At 48.6% G+C, this 17,558-nt stretch overlaps 2 protein-coding genes across 4 annotated transcripts; both read left to right on the top strand.

Moving 5' to 3' along the window:
• Positions 1-381: 381 nt before the first annotated feature.
• Positions 382-1,999, top strand: LOC121677096 (zinc finger protein 382-like). Its single transcript, XM_042054566.1, is given in 2 exon segments — positions 382-1,228; positions 1,818-1,999. Coding segments are annotated over 2 exon segments (942 nt in total). The 5' UTR covers positions 382-468.
• Positions 1,206-14,883, top strand: LOC119806364 (zinc finger protein 398-like). 3 transcript variants are annotated; one of them, XM_042054440.1, is made up of 6 exons: positions 1,206-2,452; positions 3,562-3,694; positions 6,430-6,783; positions 8,253-8,379; positions 12,370-12,477; positions 12,899-14,883. In XM_042054440.1, the coding sequence occupies exons 2-6, from the start codon at positions 3,671-3,673 to the stop codon at positions 14,002-14,004; spliced, it is 1,719 nt and encodes a 572-aa protein (XP_041910374.1). In that variant the 5' UTR covers positions 1,206-2,452; positions 3,562-3,670; the 3' UTR covers positions 14,005-14,883. The 3 variants fall into 3 exon arrangements, with proteins under 3 accessions (XP_041910374.1, XP_041910373.1, XP_038173985.1); XM_042054439.1 differs by having other exon boundaries at positions 3,308-3,694; XM_038318057.1 differs by having other exon boundaries at positions 1,206-3,694.
• The last annotated feature ends 2,675 nt before the right edge of the window (positions 14,884-17,558 follow it).

Genomic DNA, 17,558 nt, shown 5'->3' with positions numbered 1-17,558 from the left:
CTTGTCTTAAATTTGTGACAATTCTCCCATCTCAGCTTCCTGAGTGCTGGGATTACAGTCACAAGGCCTCTTAATCATGGTCTGGAAGCAGTTGGGGCCCATGGGCTCCTTATCCATCTCTATTGTAACTAGTATCTTCACAACACTTAGGGTCTTGGTATCACTGTTGCCATGGCTGGAGTGTCTCCCCACTAGAGTCCCACCCATCTGTCTTCCAAAGTCAAATCCTGGACTCCATAGTCCTGGCTCCTCTTGGCTTCTGTAACTTCCTCCCTTCTCTGCTCTTAGCACATCTAAGAATGAGCACAATACAGCAAACAAAGGTGAATAATCCATTAGGTCTGCCCATAGTGTCTGTGAATAGGACTGACACTCATAGAAACTGGGGAAGGGAGAAGAGGCCTGAACCTGGAACAGGACCTGGATCAAATGGTAAGGGGAGCCATGTAGTCCTCTTGGAAACCAGTCATGATTCCTTTGCCAGGTGGTGGTGCTGTGACCATCAAGACAGAAGCACAGTCTGAGGACGAATCTGAGCAGCAGCTTCTGGAGTCCCTGAGCCAGTCCATGTATAGAGCCCACAAAAGGCCCAGGACTAGAGGCCCCAGACGGCATCATGCCCAGGGAGTGCCTAGGGTACTGATTAGGAAACCCCAGGCCGCAGAGGCTAGGGAGGAGCCACCCCATATCCTTCCTCGACAACGACAACGGGAGCGGGCATTCTCATGCCCTGACTGTGGGGAGAGCTTCCGCTTGAAGATTAATCTGACAATCCATCAGCGGACCCATGTAGAAGCGGAGGAACACAGGGAGGTTTGGAGTGATCTGCCTGTTGGGTCAGGGGAAAGCCACTCCACACTGGAACCAGGGGAGGTGGTGGTGCCTGGTCCTGTCATCAGCTGGCTACCTAAGGAGCCCACAAGCCACCGTTCCCTGGCAGGCAGTGCTTTCATGGGACAAAGGTCAACAGCTAAGGTTTACCACTGTAGTGAATGCCTGCTCTCCTTCCAGCGACGGAAGACCCTGATACTGCACCAGCATCAGCACACAGGCAACAAGCAGGGCTGGCCTGCCTGTCCCTACTGTGGCAAGGCCTTCCGCCGGCCCTCGGACCTCTTTCGTCACCAGCGTATCCACACTGGCGAACGTCCCTATCAGTGCCCTGAGTGTGGCCGGGCCTTCAACAGGAACCACCACCTGACTGTTCACATGCAGACCCACTCATGAGGCCAGGCTGTCCTGTGTTTCCTCATTTTGTCTGTCCACTTGTGAGCCCAGCCCTGAAGAGGAAGGGTGACCAGAGGAGCCTGCCATGGCACCCTCTGACTCTCCTGAGTACCCTTGATGGGATCTGTACTCTCAGGCCTTTCCCTTGTTCCTGACCTGACATTGGTCCGTCATTCTGGAATGGCTTTGGAGAGTTTTATTGTTCTCCATTCAAATAAGAAGTCATCCTATTGGTGACTGTAGGTGTTTGATAGGTGCCTCTATCTCCTGATTCCTCTCTTTTGGACATTCCTGACTTGTGAAAGATTCCTTACCTTTGGCTGGTACTGCAGTCAGTAGGAATAGAAAGTTTTGTCTCTTCCAGGATGGGACAAGAGAGACCTTGGGGAGAAGGCTTGCGTGGATGAAAATCTGTAGTCTACTTGAGAAAAAAAGCAGAGTTCACATTTGACTAAAGGAAGGCCCTGGAAATTTGCATTTCTCTTTTTTTTTGGTTATTTTTACTTTGTTGCTTTGAGTTTTTTTCTTGGAGATCCAAAGCCGCTGAGGGGCAGGAACTTTGTGCTACCTCCTCCATGTGGTGCTGACAGGGTGGGAGGACCTGCTTAGTGTAGACCTGTTTTGGGGGCTTGGCTGCTGTTCTGAAGCAGAGGCTCAGGTGTGGCAGTTGCATCCTTTACTACTTTTTCTAGGAGTTGTGAGGGAAATGGAAGCTAGGAATGGGTCACTCCTCTCAGGTCTCAGGGTTGGTAGTGTGTTTGACCCTTTGTGACAGACCTGCAAAAATGCCTGACGGAAACTAGAGCAAGCCCAGGAAGACTCTGGGATGAAGCTAAGGAATCCTTCCACCCTCTTGAGCCTCATGTTCCTTGTATCACAGAACAGCCCAGCTGTCACCGTAGAGTAGTCTGTGTCAAGAGGCACTAGACAAATGCCTAGTTTTGTCTGTCCTTTTAAGTCTGCGTCTCTTTTCTCTTCTTTGTTGATCTTGTGCCCTTTTTCCCCAGACAGCCTCCATCAGGAAGAACCTCTTTCTTTTTCCAAGTGGCAGTTCCTTCAGTTTCTAGAAATGCTTTCCAGCCAAGCTGGTACTTGAGGGGCCCTTCAAAAGCACCAGCTGAAGCCCAGGGGTTTGAGGTGACAGTCTCAGACTGCAGCGTCTTGAGGGTTGCTGGTTCATTTTGCCTCTTTGCCACGCCATGTCGGGTGCTGCCCACACAGCCTGGTAGGTTCCAGCTCTCCTGGTACTCTCTTGTTTGGCTCTCAAACACCTGGGCATAATCAGGAGGGCTTCTAGGTACCATCATCTGGCTGTGCTATTTTCTGATGTCATTCAGACCCTTGCCTCTCAGAAGCCCTCACTGCCATCATTCTTGGGCCAGGGATAAGTAGGCAAGTCGTTGGCAGTTCAGCCATGGTTCTGGATCCTCCTTGCCTGCTCACCCAACTGTTGTCTAAGCCCCTCAAGCAAGACAACAGCTGTCAGTAAGCGCTCAGACAGGATGTATACAGTATATCTGTCTCCAGCATAATCCTCAGCTGCAAGAGCTCATCCCTGCTTTGGAGGTGCTGGGCTGAGGTTCCTGGGCCTCTTTTCTAATGCTAAATGCTCCCTGGAAGCAAGTATTCTATGTTTAAAGCGCAAAACAAATGCTAGGGGTGGGGAAAATGGGTGCTGTGTAACCTTGGTTGACCTTGGGTTTGAGTGATTTTCTTGCCTCTACCTCCAGAATGCTAGGATTTACTTGCCTGCGCCATTGTGCCCAATCGGGCTTACTGAGTTTATCCTGGAATTCGTTAGGACATGTTAAAGAGTGTTTTGAGTTAAAAATGAACTGAACGAAGGCTGCTTGTTGAAGGAGCCCAACGGTGGAGTCTAGATTTGATCCTAGAGTCTTCTGGCTCCCTCACTTTTTAAAACAAAGAAATGGTTGGCCCAGTGGCTCTAAGAACTATGATGGTGGCAATCTTAGCCTAATTGGTGCTCTATAAACACGTTTGAATAATTACTTGCTTGTGGCCTAGTTTGTACTGGGTAGTCTGAGCTGATGACCGCAGTGGTTCGCTTGGCTCCACGCAGGTGTTCATGGGAGAAGGGAGCCAGACACCTGGCGCTCACACCTGCGGAGTGGAGACAACGCGCCCGCACGCTGCGGGCTGGTGCTTTGGCACCTCAATGGAGTCTGGGCTCTGTGCAGCCAGGAGGCGGGACCTCCATGACTAGCCAATGGGGAGCCTGCTTGCGGAGGGTGGGGCCATCGATCCAGCCGCGGGAGCAGTGGAGGAGGAGCAGCTGAGACACCGCTGGCTCACGACTCTGTATTCCGTCCCGAGGCTATTTGCCCCGGACCGCCGTCCGAGTCTGTTGTGTGTGGGCCAAAAGGACCGTCGGTAGGGAAGATCGCTGCGGAAACTCTGAGACGAGGCAGGATCGCGCTTAGCCATGACCGAGGCGGCCGCTGCTCCGGTAAGGGCGGCCCGCACAGACCATGTGGGGGGTGCGAAACGGTCTCAATTTGCTTGGAGCACATCTTATCACCTGAAATTGGGTTGAGCTCGGTAGGGTCTCAGGGAGGAAGACTAAGACTCCTTTGCCCACAGGATAAAGTCCTTGTCCGGGTTTTGATCATAATATAAGCCAATTGAGCTTAACCAGGAAACGTCTGGGCCCGATGCACCGGCTGTGGACGTTTTTAATTCCACAGGACTCCTTTTCCGGGATCTCTCCACCTCCTCTCGCAATTATTGGCCATCTCAGATCTATTCCTGAGCTAAGGCCCCTCCAGCTAGCCCTTTTGGTCTTGGGAGCCATAATCTTGTACTGCTTACGGGAGTTCCATGGTTTTCAGGCCTGAATTCGATTCCATTCAGGGTGGATGCATACACCCTCGCCAGCTATTTCCCAATAACCCACAGGAAGACTTTGCTACTGTAGTTGTTAGGGCGAGTCATCTTTATAAATGTTGGTTAGGTGTGTTTTAAGCTCAGGCTTGACCTTTTGGCTTCCAACTCGTGCGAATGAACTGCCGAGATAATGTCTCTGAAGGTAGAGGTCATCTGCTGGCTATAGCTTTGCAGTAACTTCAGAGACACTTCTCGGTGCCAGATTTGTGGCAAGGGTCACAGAGAGACGAAGATATTTGACCCTTATCTGTGAAGACTCCTCCCAACCATAGCTTGTTATGGGCCAGCAGTCAGACCCCAGGCTGGCCCCATGGTGCTGTAAAAGAAGGGAGGGAAGGATCGGGTCAGCGACAGTGTCCACTGTGCGGGGCACTTTGCTGTTCTTTTATGGAAGATATCTTGGAGAAAGTTTAGTGGCACAAAAGTCGATTCATTTCAGTCTTTGATTTATAATATATAAAATTCTGGCCAGTGGGCTGGAACCTTCGTGTTTATTAGTAATACAATATAAGGTAATGTCATGCAACCTGAGAGCTGTTTCATACCTGTAGCTTATTTCATTCTTGGCCACCTAAGAGAGAGAAAGTCATGATGTCCTTGTAATTGAGAATACAGAGCCTTAGGGGGAATGGTGTATCTTAGCCCCAGACTGCACAGAGTCCAGTTCTGGAAGAGGCCTGTTCCAGGATTCATCTGCTGTCCCCACAGAGGAACTCCTTGCTTTGTCTTATTATTTAGTTATACATGATGCATTGTCTAGCTCCTTTAGACAGGATATTCTCGGGGTTATTTCCTTTTGATTAAGATGCTGGCTTTCAGCTTTCTCTGGTCCCCACTTACTGGCAGCTAAGATCAAGGCTTCCAGTGTGGTGACTGTTCAGGGGCTAGTTGATGAGGTACCTCAGTCACACAGACTTTGTGTCCAACTTAACACGAGCTGGAGTCATCTGAGAGGGGGGAACCTCAACTGAGAAAATATCTCCAAAAGATTGGGCTGTAGACACGCCTGAAGGGCATTTTCTTAGCTAGTGTTTGTGTGGGAAGGCCCAGCCTATTGTCGGTGGGCCACATCTGGGCTGGTGGTCCTGAGTTCTATAAGAAACCAGGCTGAGAAAACCACAAGGAACAAACCACTGAACAACACTTCTCGATGGCCTCTGCTCTAACTCCTGCCTCCAGGTTCCTGCCCTGACTTCAGTGATACACAGTGATGTGGAAGTGTAAGCAAAGGGAACCATTTTCTAGTCAAGTTGCTTTTGTTCGTGGTGTTTCATCGCTACAGCAGAAACCCTAACTAAGACACCTAGTATTTCGGGCAGGTCAGGAATTCACACAGCATTAGAATCACTGAGGTTAGAACTGCAGGGCCTCACTTTGGGGGAAGCTGCTGTGAGAGGAGGTGAGGGTACCGGGCGGTGGTGGTGCAGGCCTTTAATCCCAGCACTCAGGAGGCAGAGGCCCGAGAATCTCTGAGTTCCGGGCCAGTCTGGTCTACTGAGTGAGTTCCAGGACAGCCAGGGACATACTAAGAAACCCAGTGTGGGGAGAGGAGGAGCTGATATTGCCATTGGGTATGCAGGTTTTGTGGTCTTGTTGGGCTGTCTCCAGAGCATGAAAAGGTGGTTAGTAGAAGTAGAATAGTAGGGTTGGAGTTTTCTTTGGGCTGCCAACCAGCTCCCAGATAAAGACACAGAGACTTAATTAATTATGAATGCTTAGCCTTAGCTTAGACTTATCCCACTAGCTCTTTTAAATTAATTTAACCTGTTTATATTCATCTACGTTTTGCCTCGGGGCTTTTTACCTTTCTTTCATTCTGTCTGTTCTACTTTCCTGCTTCCTCTGTGTCTGGCTGGCCCCTGAGCCAAAATTCTTCCTACTCCCGGCCAGAAGCCCCGCCTATACCTCCTCCCTTGCTATTGACCAATCAGGTGTCATTGACCAATCAGGTGCCGTAAGCAGGCAAGCAACACATCGTTACATAGTTAAATATTCGACAACATAAACAAATGTAACACATCTTTCCGTTGTAAAACAAATTCAATACATCTTTACATAGTTAAATATTCTGCAACAGAGCAAGATTAAATCTGGTATACATTTGAATGCTCACTATTTAATTTTCCATTGCAGTGAATCTAGGTTCAATATTCTTCCCATGAAGGTTCTGTGGGGTCTAGTGTCTGTTGTCTTTGAGTGGAGTCTGAACCCATTCCAGAAGATCCTGATCTTACTGTATTGAGAACAGTTCTTGGCCTTCTTCTGGAAGCCAACCCATCTCCTTGTCTCTGGTCACAGGACTGGCATGTAGGGACAGACTTCCAACATCAGGCCCAGATCCAGTCTGCGGAGATCTCCCTTTTAGCCATCCTGGCTGCTGTTCAGGCGGTGGAGAAGAAAACAGAGTCCCAGGCTGTCCATCTTCAAAGCCTGGAAATACGAACAGGGTCAGCAGAGAAGAAGCTGGCTGACTGTGAGAAGACAGCCATGGAGCTCAGCAGCCAGCTGGAGGGCAAGTGGGCCGTGCTGGGGACCCTGCTGCAGGAGTACGGGCTGCTGCAGCGGCGGCTGGAGAACCTGGAGAACCAGATGCAAACCCGGAACTCCTGGGTCCTGAGGCTGCCCGCTAGCAGCAAGGATGAAGCCCCCAAGGTATTCACAGAGTGAAGGGAGGACTCCAGTCAGCTACAGTGAACCTTAAGAGCTTTTAAAAATGTCAGGAGGGTGTGACATTGGCAAGGTGTCTGCTTAGGCAGTAGAGCGAGTTGTTGGGAAGGACATGTCTGGGCAGCAGCAGTTGTCTTATTACACAATGGTCCCCCCCCTTTCTTTTTTAATTGAAAAGAATTGTTTTCAATTGGTGGCACACACCTTTAATCCCAACACTTAGAGGCAGGGGCAGGTGGATCTTGGAGTTCAAGACAAGGCTGGTCTGCAGAGTGCCAGGACAGCCAGGGCTACACAGAGAAACCTTGTCTCAGAGGGGAAAAAAAGAAATTGTTTTCATACAATATATTTTGATCATGTTTTCCTCTCCCCCTAATTCCTCCCAGAGTCTTCCTATCTCCTTACCCACCCATATTTACATTCTTTTCTCTCTCTTTCTTAAAGAACAACAACAACAAAAAAAAAAACCCACACCAAAACAGCTGGGCAGTGGTGGTACACACCTTTAATCCCAGCACTTGGGAGGCAGAGGCAGGCGGATCTCTATAAGTTTGAGGCCAGTCTCGTCTGTAGAGTGAGTTCCAGGACAGGCTCTAAAACTACGCAGAGAAACTCTGTCACACACACACACACACACACACACACACAAATTTTAAAAAAAGGCAGATACCAAAATATACAAACAAAAGACTAATAAGACAAAAGCATGTCTAAACAAAGCAAAATTAAGCAAAGTCAATAAAAATACCATTTAATTTGTTTTATGTTGTCCAACTACTGGATGTGGGGATGTGGGGCCTGCCATGAAGTGTGGTTAAACATACCTAGTGAGACGCCACTGAAAAACTGCTCATTCCTTTGCCATCAGCTATTAGCTGCAGATAGCTTCTTAGTTAGGAGTGGGACTTCCATCCAACTCTGCGAGTTCACATGGACAGCCTGGCTGTGTCTGGAGGACACTGTGGCCTGGAGTTGTCCTCTGACTCCCACAGTCTTCTTTCCTCCTTCTCCACATAGATCCCTGAGCTTTGAGGGGAGGGCTAATGAAGATACTCCATGTAGGACTGAGTGCTCCACAGTTTCTCACTCTGCACGTTGTCCAGTTGTGGGTCTTTGATAGTTCTCACCTATCACAGGAAGAAGCTTCTCTGATGAGGCGCTGATCTGCATCTCAGCCTGCTGTGGCCACTGGGAGGATCCCTGGTAGAAAGTGTTCTGTATAGACAGCTAACACAGGAACGGAGGTGGGCTAGAAGGGAAGGCCCCAGGATGACTTTCGAGAGACGAAATCTAAGAAAGTGTCTCCATTCAGCTTCCAGCTGAAGATGCAGGTGTGGGAGGACACTTTTCTGTGGAAATGTGGACAGAGGCTAGCATTTGGTCAGTGGTGCCCATAATTTTGGAGCCTTTTATGGCTGTTCTCTGAAGGGGTGTGGGGATTTGTATTCCTCCAGGTTTCTATAACTACTGAAGAGGTGGCTGAGTGTTTCCCCGAGCAACAGGAAGGCAGCCCGGAAGACTGGCAGAAAGAGCTCTGCAAGGACGTAGCAAAAGAGAGCCGTGAGGTACTGGGTGCTCTGGGTAAGAGACGTCCCCAAGGCTTCCAGATATGTTTCATTCTTTTCCTTGGTGTGTTGAGATCATTGGATCTGAGAGCAAGAGCAGATTGGTCTTAGAAGATATCTTTAATTCCCATCTTTAGAATTAAGTGTAGCCATGTTTCTATTTTGTATGTATGGGTGGTTTTGCCTGCTTGTGTGTGTCTATGTATTTTATGCATGCCTGGTGCCTGCAGAGGCTAGATTCCCTGGAACTGGAGCTGTAGATGGTGGTGAGCTGCCATGTATGTGCTCAGAATTGAGCCTGAGTCCTCCAGAAGAGCGTTCAGTGCTCCTAGCCACTGGGCCATCTCTCCAGCCCCATGGGCATGCTTTCTGAAGATATCTCAGGTCTGATAATTGAGGACTAGCAGTAAACACTAGGTCCTCCAGCCTTGTGTTCAGAAGTGTGTTTTTATGTGATACTTGATTAGGTCTGGAATTTTGTAACTACATTCCCAGCTCTTGCATCATTTTGGAGCTTGCAGGAAGGTTAAATTGCTCATCCAAGACATCAGTGGAGACACGCAGATTAGAATCTGCTCCTCACTGTCCAGTTCCTCCCAGTTCATTTCTGTGGAATGGAGGCCTCCGCTGCTTTGTTTGTCCCCCTAGGACTTAGTTTGTAACTATACCTGTTCCTATTCCACCACTGAATTCTGCTGTCAGCCCAGGAGCTGTGGGAAAGGGTGAGGCAGATAGTTATCACCTCCATCAGACCTCTGATGCCCTGCCTATGCCCATGACCCACTCTTTACCCTGCTTCCACCAGGTGTGTTCTCTTTAGGGAAGGAGCCAAGTTTTAGTTTGATGTTTCCCTTCCAAGCTGTGCCTGGCACACTCTAGGGTGACAAACAGCGAGAGTGAGAGCTCAGTTTTCACTCTCTTCGGTAACAGCACTAAGTTGGAGTGCAGATCACAAAGCTGTTTGCTTTCCTGCTGCTAGAGACTGAACCTTGTGAATGCTACGGGAAGCCCTCTCCCACTAAGTTATAGCTCCAGCCTTTTTTCCTATCTGATAGGATCTTACTCTAATCCTGACTGGCCTGGAAGTTACTGGGTGGCTCTGGCTGACCTTGAATTTGGGCCTCCTACCTCAGCCTCTGGAGTACTGGAATTATAGGTGTGAACCACCCTGGCTTTTTTTTGGGGGGGGGGTGGGTTTCGAGACAGGGTTTCTCTGCAGCTTTAGAGCCTGTCCTGGAGCTAGCTCTTGTAGACCAGGCTGGTCTCGAACTCACAGATATCCGCCCGCCTCTGCCTCCTGAGTGCTGGGATTAAAGGCGTGCGCCACCACCGCGCGGCCACCTGGCTTTTTGAAAGGTGAAGAAATCCTTAGTTCAAATGAAAGAAACAATAGAAGAAGAAGGGGCCACTCCTGCTGAAAGGGGATAGAGTCCCTTTTTGCTCAGAACAAAGGTATCATTCCATGTTGGAGGGGTGTGTGCGCGCATGCACCTGTCTGCATGTGCCTGTGGGGGCACTGTACACATGTGATGTTAATTCCCTAGAAATGGAGCTGAGAGTCAGTGGTGAGCGTCCCCATGTAGGTGCTGGGAACCAAACCCAGGTCTGCTGTAATAATCCTCTCTCAAGCCCCTTTCCTTGTTTTTAGATTTTACTATATTTGAGGAGAAAAGCCCTCATTTGAAGGGAGCTCTCTAGGCAGGTAAATTAAGAAAGAACATGCTGACTTGTTGGCAAGTTGCACAGAGGTTAAAAGTGTTTTGGGGTCCCTGCAGGTTGGGGATACCACAGAGAGGGTATAGTGCCAGATTACAGAAATCAGCCAATAGCACTTGAGAATGGAGTATAAAGGGCCAGGAAGGGCTAGCTTAGTAGGTGGTGGCATTTGTTGGTTCACTGAGGACCTATGAAATGTGTGTTAGCTGGTATGTCCTTGGAGGTGCCCAGAACTTTTGCTGTGGATGGGTGTCCTCAGGGGACTTAGGACTGCCTAGCCTTGGATAGTCCTTGCTGTCTTAGTAGTCACTCCATCCTCTGATAGCTTCTCCACTGTCATTTGGTGTAAACTCGCTTTATTTTCTAGAAGTTTCCAGAGGCAGCTCTTCCTGCCAAATTTCTGAGGAAAGCATAATTTGAGGATCTTCAGTCAGTAAGCATGGACATTACAGTTTCAACATGTTTAATTGGTTTGGGCACTTCAGAGTCTGAGAAGCTGGTTAGAGGGTCACCTGGGCAGGGGCTAATGAGCCTCTAGCCTTTAGATTATGCAAGTGCATTCTTATATGAATGTGTTTTTGCTCAGTAGTGCAGAGGCCAAACATTCTCTCTCTGGATACAGTTTTGCTATTAGACCTGGCTGGCCTAGAACTTATTATATAGACCAGCCTTGAGCTTGTACCTGCCGTTCTGCCTTTGCCTTCTAAGTCCTGGGATTACAGTTGTGCACCACAGGCCCAATTTAAAAGGTTTCTCGGGGACTGGAGAGTGCTCTGAAGCTAAGAGCACATGCTGCTATCTAAAGGCTCAGTTACCCATAGCAGGCATCTGTGAGCTCCAGGGTCTGACACCTCTGTCCTCTGAGCACATTGCACTCATGTGCACAGATACATATGTACATATGTACAATATTTTTTAAAAAGCCTCTCTTTATTGGCTACCTCTCCCATTCCAAGTCCCTCCCAGCATAATAGCTGCTGTTCTTATTGGTGCACATACTCAGAGACCTCACAATGTGTGTGTAAGTTACGAGGTAACGTGGGAATCACTTTTCTCCTAATATGTGGGCTCCAAGAATTCAACTCAGGTCATCATACTTGGTAGCAAGTGCTTTACCCAGGTGGTATATTACTGTTGACTTCGTCTTCCAAAGCTCAAAGTGCTTCCTGTTAAAAATGGAATTTTCCAGCTGTTAGGTTAAAATTATAGAAGCAGCCTGTGTAGGGGAGGTGGGTACTTGTGGTTGGGGAGCATCTTCTCAGTATGATTGAACCACAGGTGCCATCAGAACAATGGAAAGCTGACCCTGTATTTCCAGCTGCAAACTTAGAACAATATTGAAGTTTGTGATTGGTACTAGATGGTTGTGGCTTGAAATGGTTTCCTCTTTTAAGTTTCTTAACATTTATTTATTTGGGAGAACATGCATGATGAGCTGTGGTATGGATGTGGATCTTAGAGATTGGAACAGACTAGTGAGGTCACTTGGCCCTTGAAGGACACCTACCCTAGGGTACTGTGTTACTTAGGCTGCCAGACAGAGACGATAAAACCCTCATTCCAGCACTGAGGAGGCAGAAGCAGGTGGAACTCTGAGTTAGAGGCCAGCCTGGTCTACATAGTAAGACCCTGTCTCAAAAAAAAAAAAAAAAAAAAAAGCTAGTAGGAACCGGGTGTAGTGGTGCACACCTCACCTTTCTTCCCAGCCTGGTCTATAAAGTTCCAGGACAACCAGAGCCACAGAGAAACCCTGTTTTGAAAAACAAAACAAACAAACAAAAAACTAGCAGGAGGGAAAGAATTGCCCTTTTCTCTTAGTACAATGCATTTATTTCCAGTTTAACAAAGTTCATACTTATAGACTATAAATATTGATCCATTTAAATCTCTTGTAGGTTTTGTCTTTTTGTATACATAAATGAAGAAATTAAGTAAGCTTCAGAGAGGTTAGGTAAATCATCAGAGATCATGTAGCTGGAAAAGTCTGAGCCTTTATTTAATCCTGTTGTTTATCTGCTTGAAGTGTTCTCAAAATATGCTCTGTATTCTGGAGGGATCCGTGGGCCTAGGCAAACTGTAGCTGTTCTTTCCTGTAGGAAGACGGGTGGCTGTGGCTGCTGGCCCGTGGCACCTCTGCTCTCCTGACTCCCCACCGTACCATATTTTAGTCTTACCAGAAATCCCAGTACTTATTTATTCTGCCTTTCCTGGGCTCTGCAGTTCTTTTGCGAGTTCCTTGTGGTCACTAGAGGTCCTGACATCTGATGCCCTCGGTGTTTCTTTTCCTTAGAACCAGGCCAGCTGGAATCCTCCCCCAGTATTCTGCCCTGGATCAAGCAAGAGGAAGAGGCATATGAGAAGAGTCTGCGAGAGACGACCAGTGCCTATCTGTGCTCAGGTGAAGCCCAGGGATAGGCTGTATATCTGGGGCTTTCTGTATTCATGTCTGGAAGTTGCAGTGAGCAAGTATCCTGTGTTGTCCTGTTGTCTCTGCACCAGAATCAGAATCAGAATCAGGGTGTGGTGGGCGGGCTTTCTCATTCTTGGTCTTGGTGGCACAGATCAGGGGCTGTTGGGGAGCTGCTCTTTGGAAGCTGTTGAAGTATCGATGAGAAGAGGCCTTAAGCAGAGGTACACAGCTTAGCTGTTAGGGCATGTAGATGGTATAGAGTGGGCCTCTGGCAGAAGGACCAGAGGGAGGGCCTTCAGTGAGAGGGTCGTGTGAGCCTCAGGCCTTCCATATCAAAGAACAGGGGGATCAGGTGGCCCAGCTCCAGAGCCTGTGGCAGGAATGACTCATCTCTGTCTCTGCCCACCAGAAACCTGGCTAGCTAACAAGAAAAGGATCCTGGAAGGAGAGTCCGTGCTACCAAACCCAGCATGGGCAACTGAAGGGAGACCCAGCAAGGAAGACTTTGAGAGGGGAACCTGTGGGGATCTGCTCCCTGTTTCCAGAGAGAGAGAGGTGGTCTCCCTCCCCCGAGGCTCTCAGAGTCAGCCTGTGCCAGCTACTGAGGGCACTGAGAATGGCCAGGACTTCATTGTCAAAGAGCTCAGCACTCAGCATGAGCACCCACACCATGGATCTCAGCCCTTTGCCAGTCTCCAGTGCCCCCAAAGTGCCACACAGCAGGTCACTCTCACCAGGAACCGTCGTGCACCCACAGCCCAGCGTGCCTACACCTGTGTTCAGTGTGGCAAGAGCTTCGTCCACCAGTCAACGCTTACCACGCACTACCGCACACACACCGGGGAGAAGCCTTACAAATGTGCTGAGTGTGAGAAGCGGTTTGGCCGCCTGTCCACACTGCTGGAGCACCAGCGCACCCACACGGGAGAGCGGCCTTTCCCATGTGCACAGTGTGGCCGTCGTTTTGGGCGCCTGTCCACACTGGTGGAACATCGGCGCACACACACGGGTGAGAAACCATTTCCATGCACCCAGTGTGACAAGCGTTTCACACGCCTGGCCAATTTGACAGTGCACCAGAGTGTGCACTCTGGTGAGCATGCTTTCCAGTGCACCCAGTGTGGCTCCTGCTTCACGCACAAACCTAGTTTCCTACAGCACCTGCGCAGCCACTCTCAGGAGAAGCGTTTTACCTGCGGCCAGTGTGGCAAGAGCTTCACCTGTCGCTCCTGGCTGGTGCGCCACCAGGGCAGTCATACCCACTCAGCCTCCTCTGCTTATGTGGCTGGTGAGAAGAGCTCACCAAGCTTTGAGTCACCTACAAGTCTCCTTAAGGGTGCAGCTCGGGGCAAGTTTTCCAGTGACCCTTCTATCTCTCCCAGATCCAAGGACACTAAGGCCAGTCAGGACCATAAGGCCTATGGCAGAGGTCAGCAGCTCAGCGACCATGGTCAGGAAGGTCTGGTGGGGTCTCTGCATAGCTGTCTGTCTGTAAAGATGGAGAATGCAGGGTAGCACCCAGAGAGTCCCTAACGAGGCCACATAGGGCTTCTGGTCCCCTTGAATCCAAGCTGCCTCTCCTAAGGGACACTTCTTGGGTCAGATGTGTGGTACCTGCCATCTGTAGGCTTCCCAGGGGAAGGTCTCTCCCATGGACTGCAGGTGCTAAGTGCCCCTAAGATTCTCGCTGCAGGGAAGGTTCCTGCCCCTGAAATGTTGCAGAAACAGAGGTAAAGGAAGAATGAAGCATGAGTGTATCTGCTAGCAGCAGCAGAGGCCCTGATTCTGTGGCTCCCTGATATCACCATCTCAGCAGTTCAGGCAGCAGCGTGGGCTTTTCACCCATCAAAGGTGGCTGGCAAGTTAGGATTGCTACAATTTTGAAAAGTTGGGTTGTTCTGCTTCCATCTGAGCAACTCAAAACTGGTTTCCAAGAGTTCCAGAGGACAGGGCTGGGAATGTGACTTATCAGTGTTCATCTGGCACGCATGGATGGAATCACGGTTCAGTCCCCACGTCAAGTTAAACTGGCTGTGAGGGCACAGACCTGTGATCTAGCATTCCTGTTAATGCTGGAGGGTCAGAAGTTCAAGGTCGTCTTTGGCTACACGTGTCCCTGTTTAAAGAAACAAAATATCCCTTAGGAGTTCAAAGGCAGAGTTGGGAGATACCCCATGTCTCTTGCCAGTGGCCCCATGCTTTAGAATAACTGCCTGCGTGTTCCCGAGGACTCTGGAGGGGCTGGAACTCGCGTCGTTGTTGTCTCCACTTTTGAAGAATGTGGCTGAAAGACCTGTGCTGCTCGCCGTCCCTCCGGGCTCTGTCTACATCTGGGGTGGTTTTCACATATTTGCTTAAAACCTGTAAATAAAGATATTTAGGAAGAACTGTAAACTCTCCCTCTTGTCCTAATGATCCTGTCAAAGTTTGCTTGTTTATTTTGCAGTAATACTATTTAGCCCCAGATCTGGGTAATAGTGAGTTATTTAACTGTGTGTCCATGTTGAAGTTCAGAAAGCAAAAATGATGCAAAGCACCATGGAGGCAGGCTGGGGGTCTGGGCCATCGGAAGTACAACTGCCTGCAACTCTGGCCTCGATGGACACACACATGCATGAAGCATATGCTCACATAGACATGTGCACGTAAATATAGAAGCTGTGGAATGGGTGGTAAGTGCTTTCCATAAGGTGGCCCCACACACTATTCACTTCCCACCTCCATATTTATATATTAACTTACATTAATTAATTAATGTTGATTATAAGACAACCTTTATTTTCTACTTCTCTAAGCAAAAAAAAAAAAAGAAAAGTAGCCCTATCCTTAGGATTTACCAATGCAAGTTAAGTGCATCCCAGCTGCAGCTCTATTCTCAGTGTGAGCAAAGTGTCAGGCTCTCCTGGGGAGATCTTGAGCAGATGTCTCCCCTCCCCAGGTGCTGGTGGCACCTCACTGTTACTTTGCACCCTTTTGAGCCCTTTACATAACACACACATCCCACACTCAGCATGGACCCTCATAGCGACCCCAGTGCCATTTTAAAGGTCCCATAGTAGCCAGGCATGGTGATACATGCCTTTAGTCACAGCGCTGGAGAGGCAGAGGCAGGCAGAGCTCTGGGTTTGAGGCCAACCTGGTCTACAAATCAAACTCCAGAACAACTAAGGCTTTACACAGTGAAACCCTGTCTCAAAAAGCAAACAACAAAACCCTCCCATAGCATGGAAAGTACTCCTTGATGAGCAAATGCCTCCGTAGACCCCAAGTCACCCAGCTGCTGTCACACTAGGAGGACAAGGACTTTGAAACTAGGCCTGTTCTGCAGTGCCTTCCTCAGGGAAGCGATCACTTCCCAAACACCCGTCAGGGTGAGAACGCCATGGGTAAGGCTTGTGCTACTGCCCGGGTCCTCCCTCACAAAGGGCCTGCATCTGGTTGCATAATCTCAAAGCATGAACAAGTGTCTTGAGAAAATGCTATGGGAACTGGGATCTAGAGCCTGGTAGAATGTTTGCCTAGAATTCATGAAGCTGTGATTTGATCCCCAGTACCATATAAACTGGCAGCTCTGATGAACACCCATAATCCCAGCAGTTGGCATGTGGAGGCCGAATGATCAGTTCAAGTTCATCCTTGGTTTCACAGGGCCAGCCTCACTGCTTGAAACACTGTCTTCAAGAAGTCCTGAAGCCAGCCTGGACTATGTAGTTTGATCACCTCAGAAAACAAAAAAGTCTTATGTGATAGGAACTGAATGTTTGAAAACAGGAAGTGAAAGTACCTGGGGACAGGTGGCGGCAGGCAGGAACGACAATCTAGTCCAGTGCGGGAGGTGCTAGAGTTTGACTAGTCTGAAGTTTGAAGCCTGAAGATGCTGGGTTGGGGAGAGCTGTGGAGAGAACAGGCCCCGTGTCTCAAGCTGTGGAGCTGGTAAGGAAAGAAAAGCCTTTCCCTCTCTGCTTCTAGATCTACCCAGAAATGAAGTCCTGCACAGACAAGGCCAACCCAGGCTTTCCTCACCATGATGGACCATATGTTCTTATACTGCCACCTAAGATAAATCCTTCCATTAGATTGCTTCTGTAGATGTTCAGCCAGAGTACCACAAAAATAACTACTGTATTCCCCTTCTGCTCTTTTGTTACTTAGATATGCTGAGTCCATGTCTTGCATTGCAGTATCCCAGGCTGGCCTGAAGCTCCTGACTCAGCCTGTGAGGTTTACAGTGTGAGGAACCCTGCTTGACTTCACCATTTACACTGGCCGTTCCTTCTTCGAACAGCCTCGTTTCTTCACAGCTCTTTGTCTGGACTACAATCATTTAATTATCTTCCTCCAAGACAAAATACACAAGACTGGGACTTTTTGTTCCTGAACAAAACCACCTGGCATGCCTTAGATAATTACCAAATCTATTCACTAAGGAGTGTATAGATAAGTGTTGTAAAGGCACTGGGTGTGGTGCCAAACACCTTTAATCCCAACACTCCAGAAGCTGAGGCAGACAGATCTCTGTGAGTTCGAGGCCAGCCTGCTCTACCTATTGAGTTCCAGGCCAGCTAGAACTACAATAAGACCTTGCCTCAAAAGCTATGAAAGCTGGCAAAGCTGAGGCAGAAACTTGGGGTGATTATAGCAGGAACGTATGTTTCAGAAGAAAGCTGTACTATACCTTTTATTCCATTATAGCTCTTCATTCTCGACTTATTTTAATGCACCTAGTTTCTTCTAGTATTTGCTTACAAATCTCACCCCTGTTGTCATCTGGTTGGTTTAGGTAGTTAACTTTAGGCTTGAGTTTATAATTGGAAACCATTATACAAACCAGGATTGTCAATATGCTGCTATATCCTTGTACTATTCCTTTTGAGATGGGTACCTGTTACCTGTCAAATTTCTACAGAAATAAAATGATCTGAATCATGTTAGCCCAGTGCTTTGAAGCACCTATGGAGCAGTGAAACTAAAATAATAATAAGCTTTAGGCAGTCATAGACTGAGGGCCATTTCTTCTCAACCTTGTTGCTCAGAAATGGCTAAGAGAGTTGCAATGGGCTGGAGAGATG

This window comes from Arvicola amphibius, chromosome 2 (genome assembly GCF_903992535.2).
Source record: "Arvicola amphibius chromosome 2, mArvAmp1.2, whole genome shotgun sequence".
NCBI lineage: Eukaryota > Metazoa > Chordata > Mammalia > Rodentia > Cricetidae > Arvicola > Arvicola amphibius.
This window is presented reverse-complemented; position numbering and strand designations above follow the sequence as displayed.

Bases quoted from the DNA above. Each gene is read 5' to 3' on its own strand.
- LOC119806364 (XM_042054440.1), top strand. From the start codon at position 3,671: ATGACCGAGGCGGCCGCTGCTCCG. The intron at 3,695-6,429 runs GTAAGGGCGGCC...CTCTGGTCACAG, and splicing joins CCGAGGCGGCCGCTGCTCCG to GACTGGCATGTAGGGACAGA. The intron at 8,380-12,369 runs GTAAGAGACGTC...TCTTTTCCTTAG, and splicing joins TGAGGTACTGGGTGCTCTGG to AACCAGGCCAGCTGGAATCC.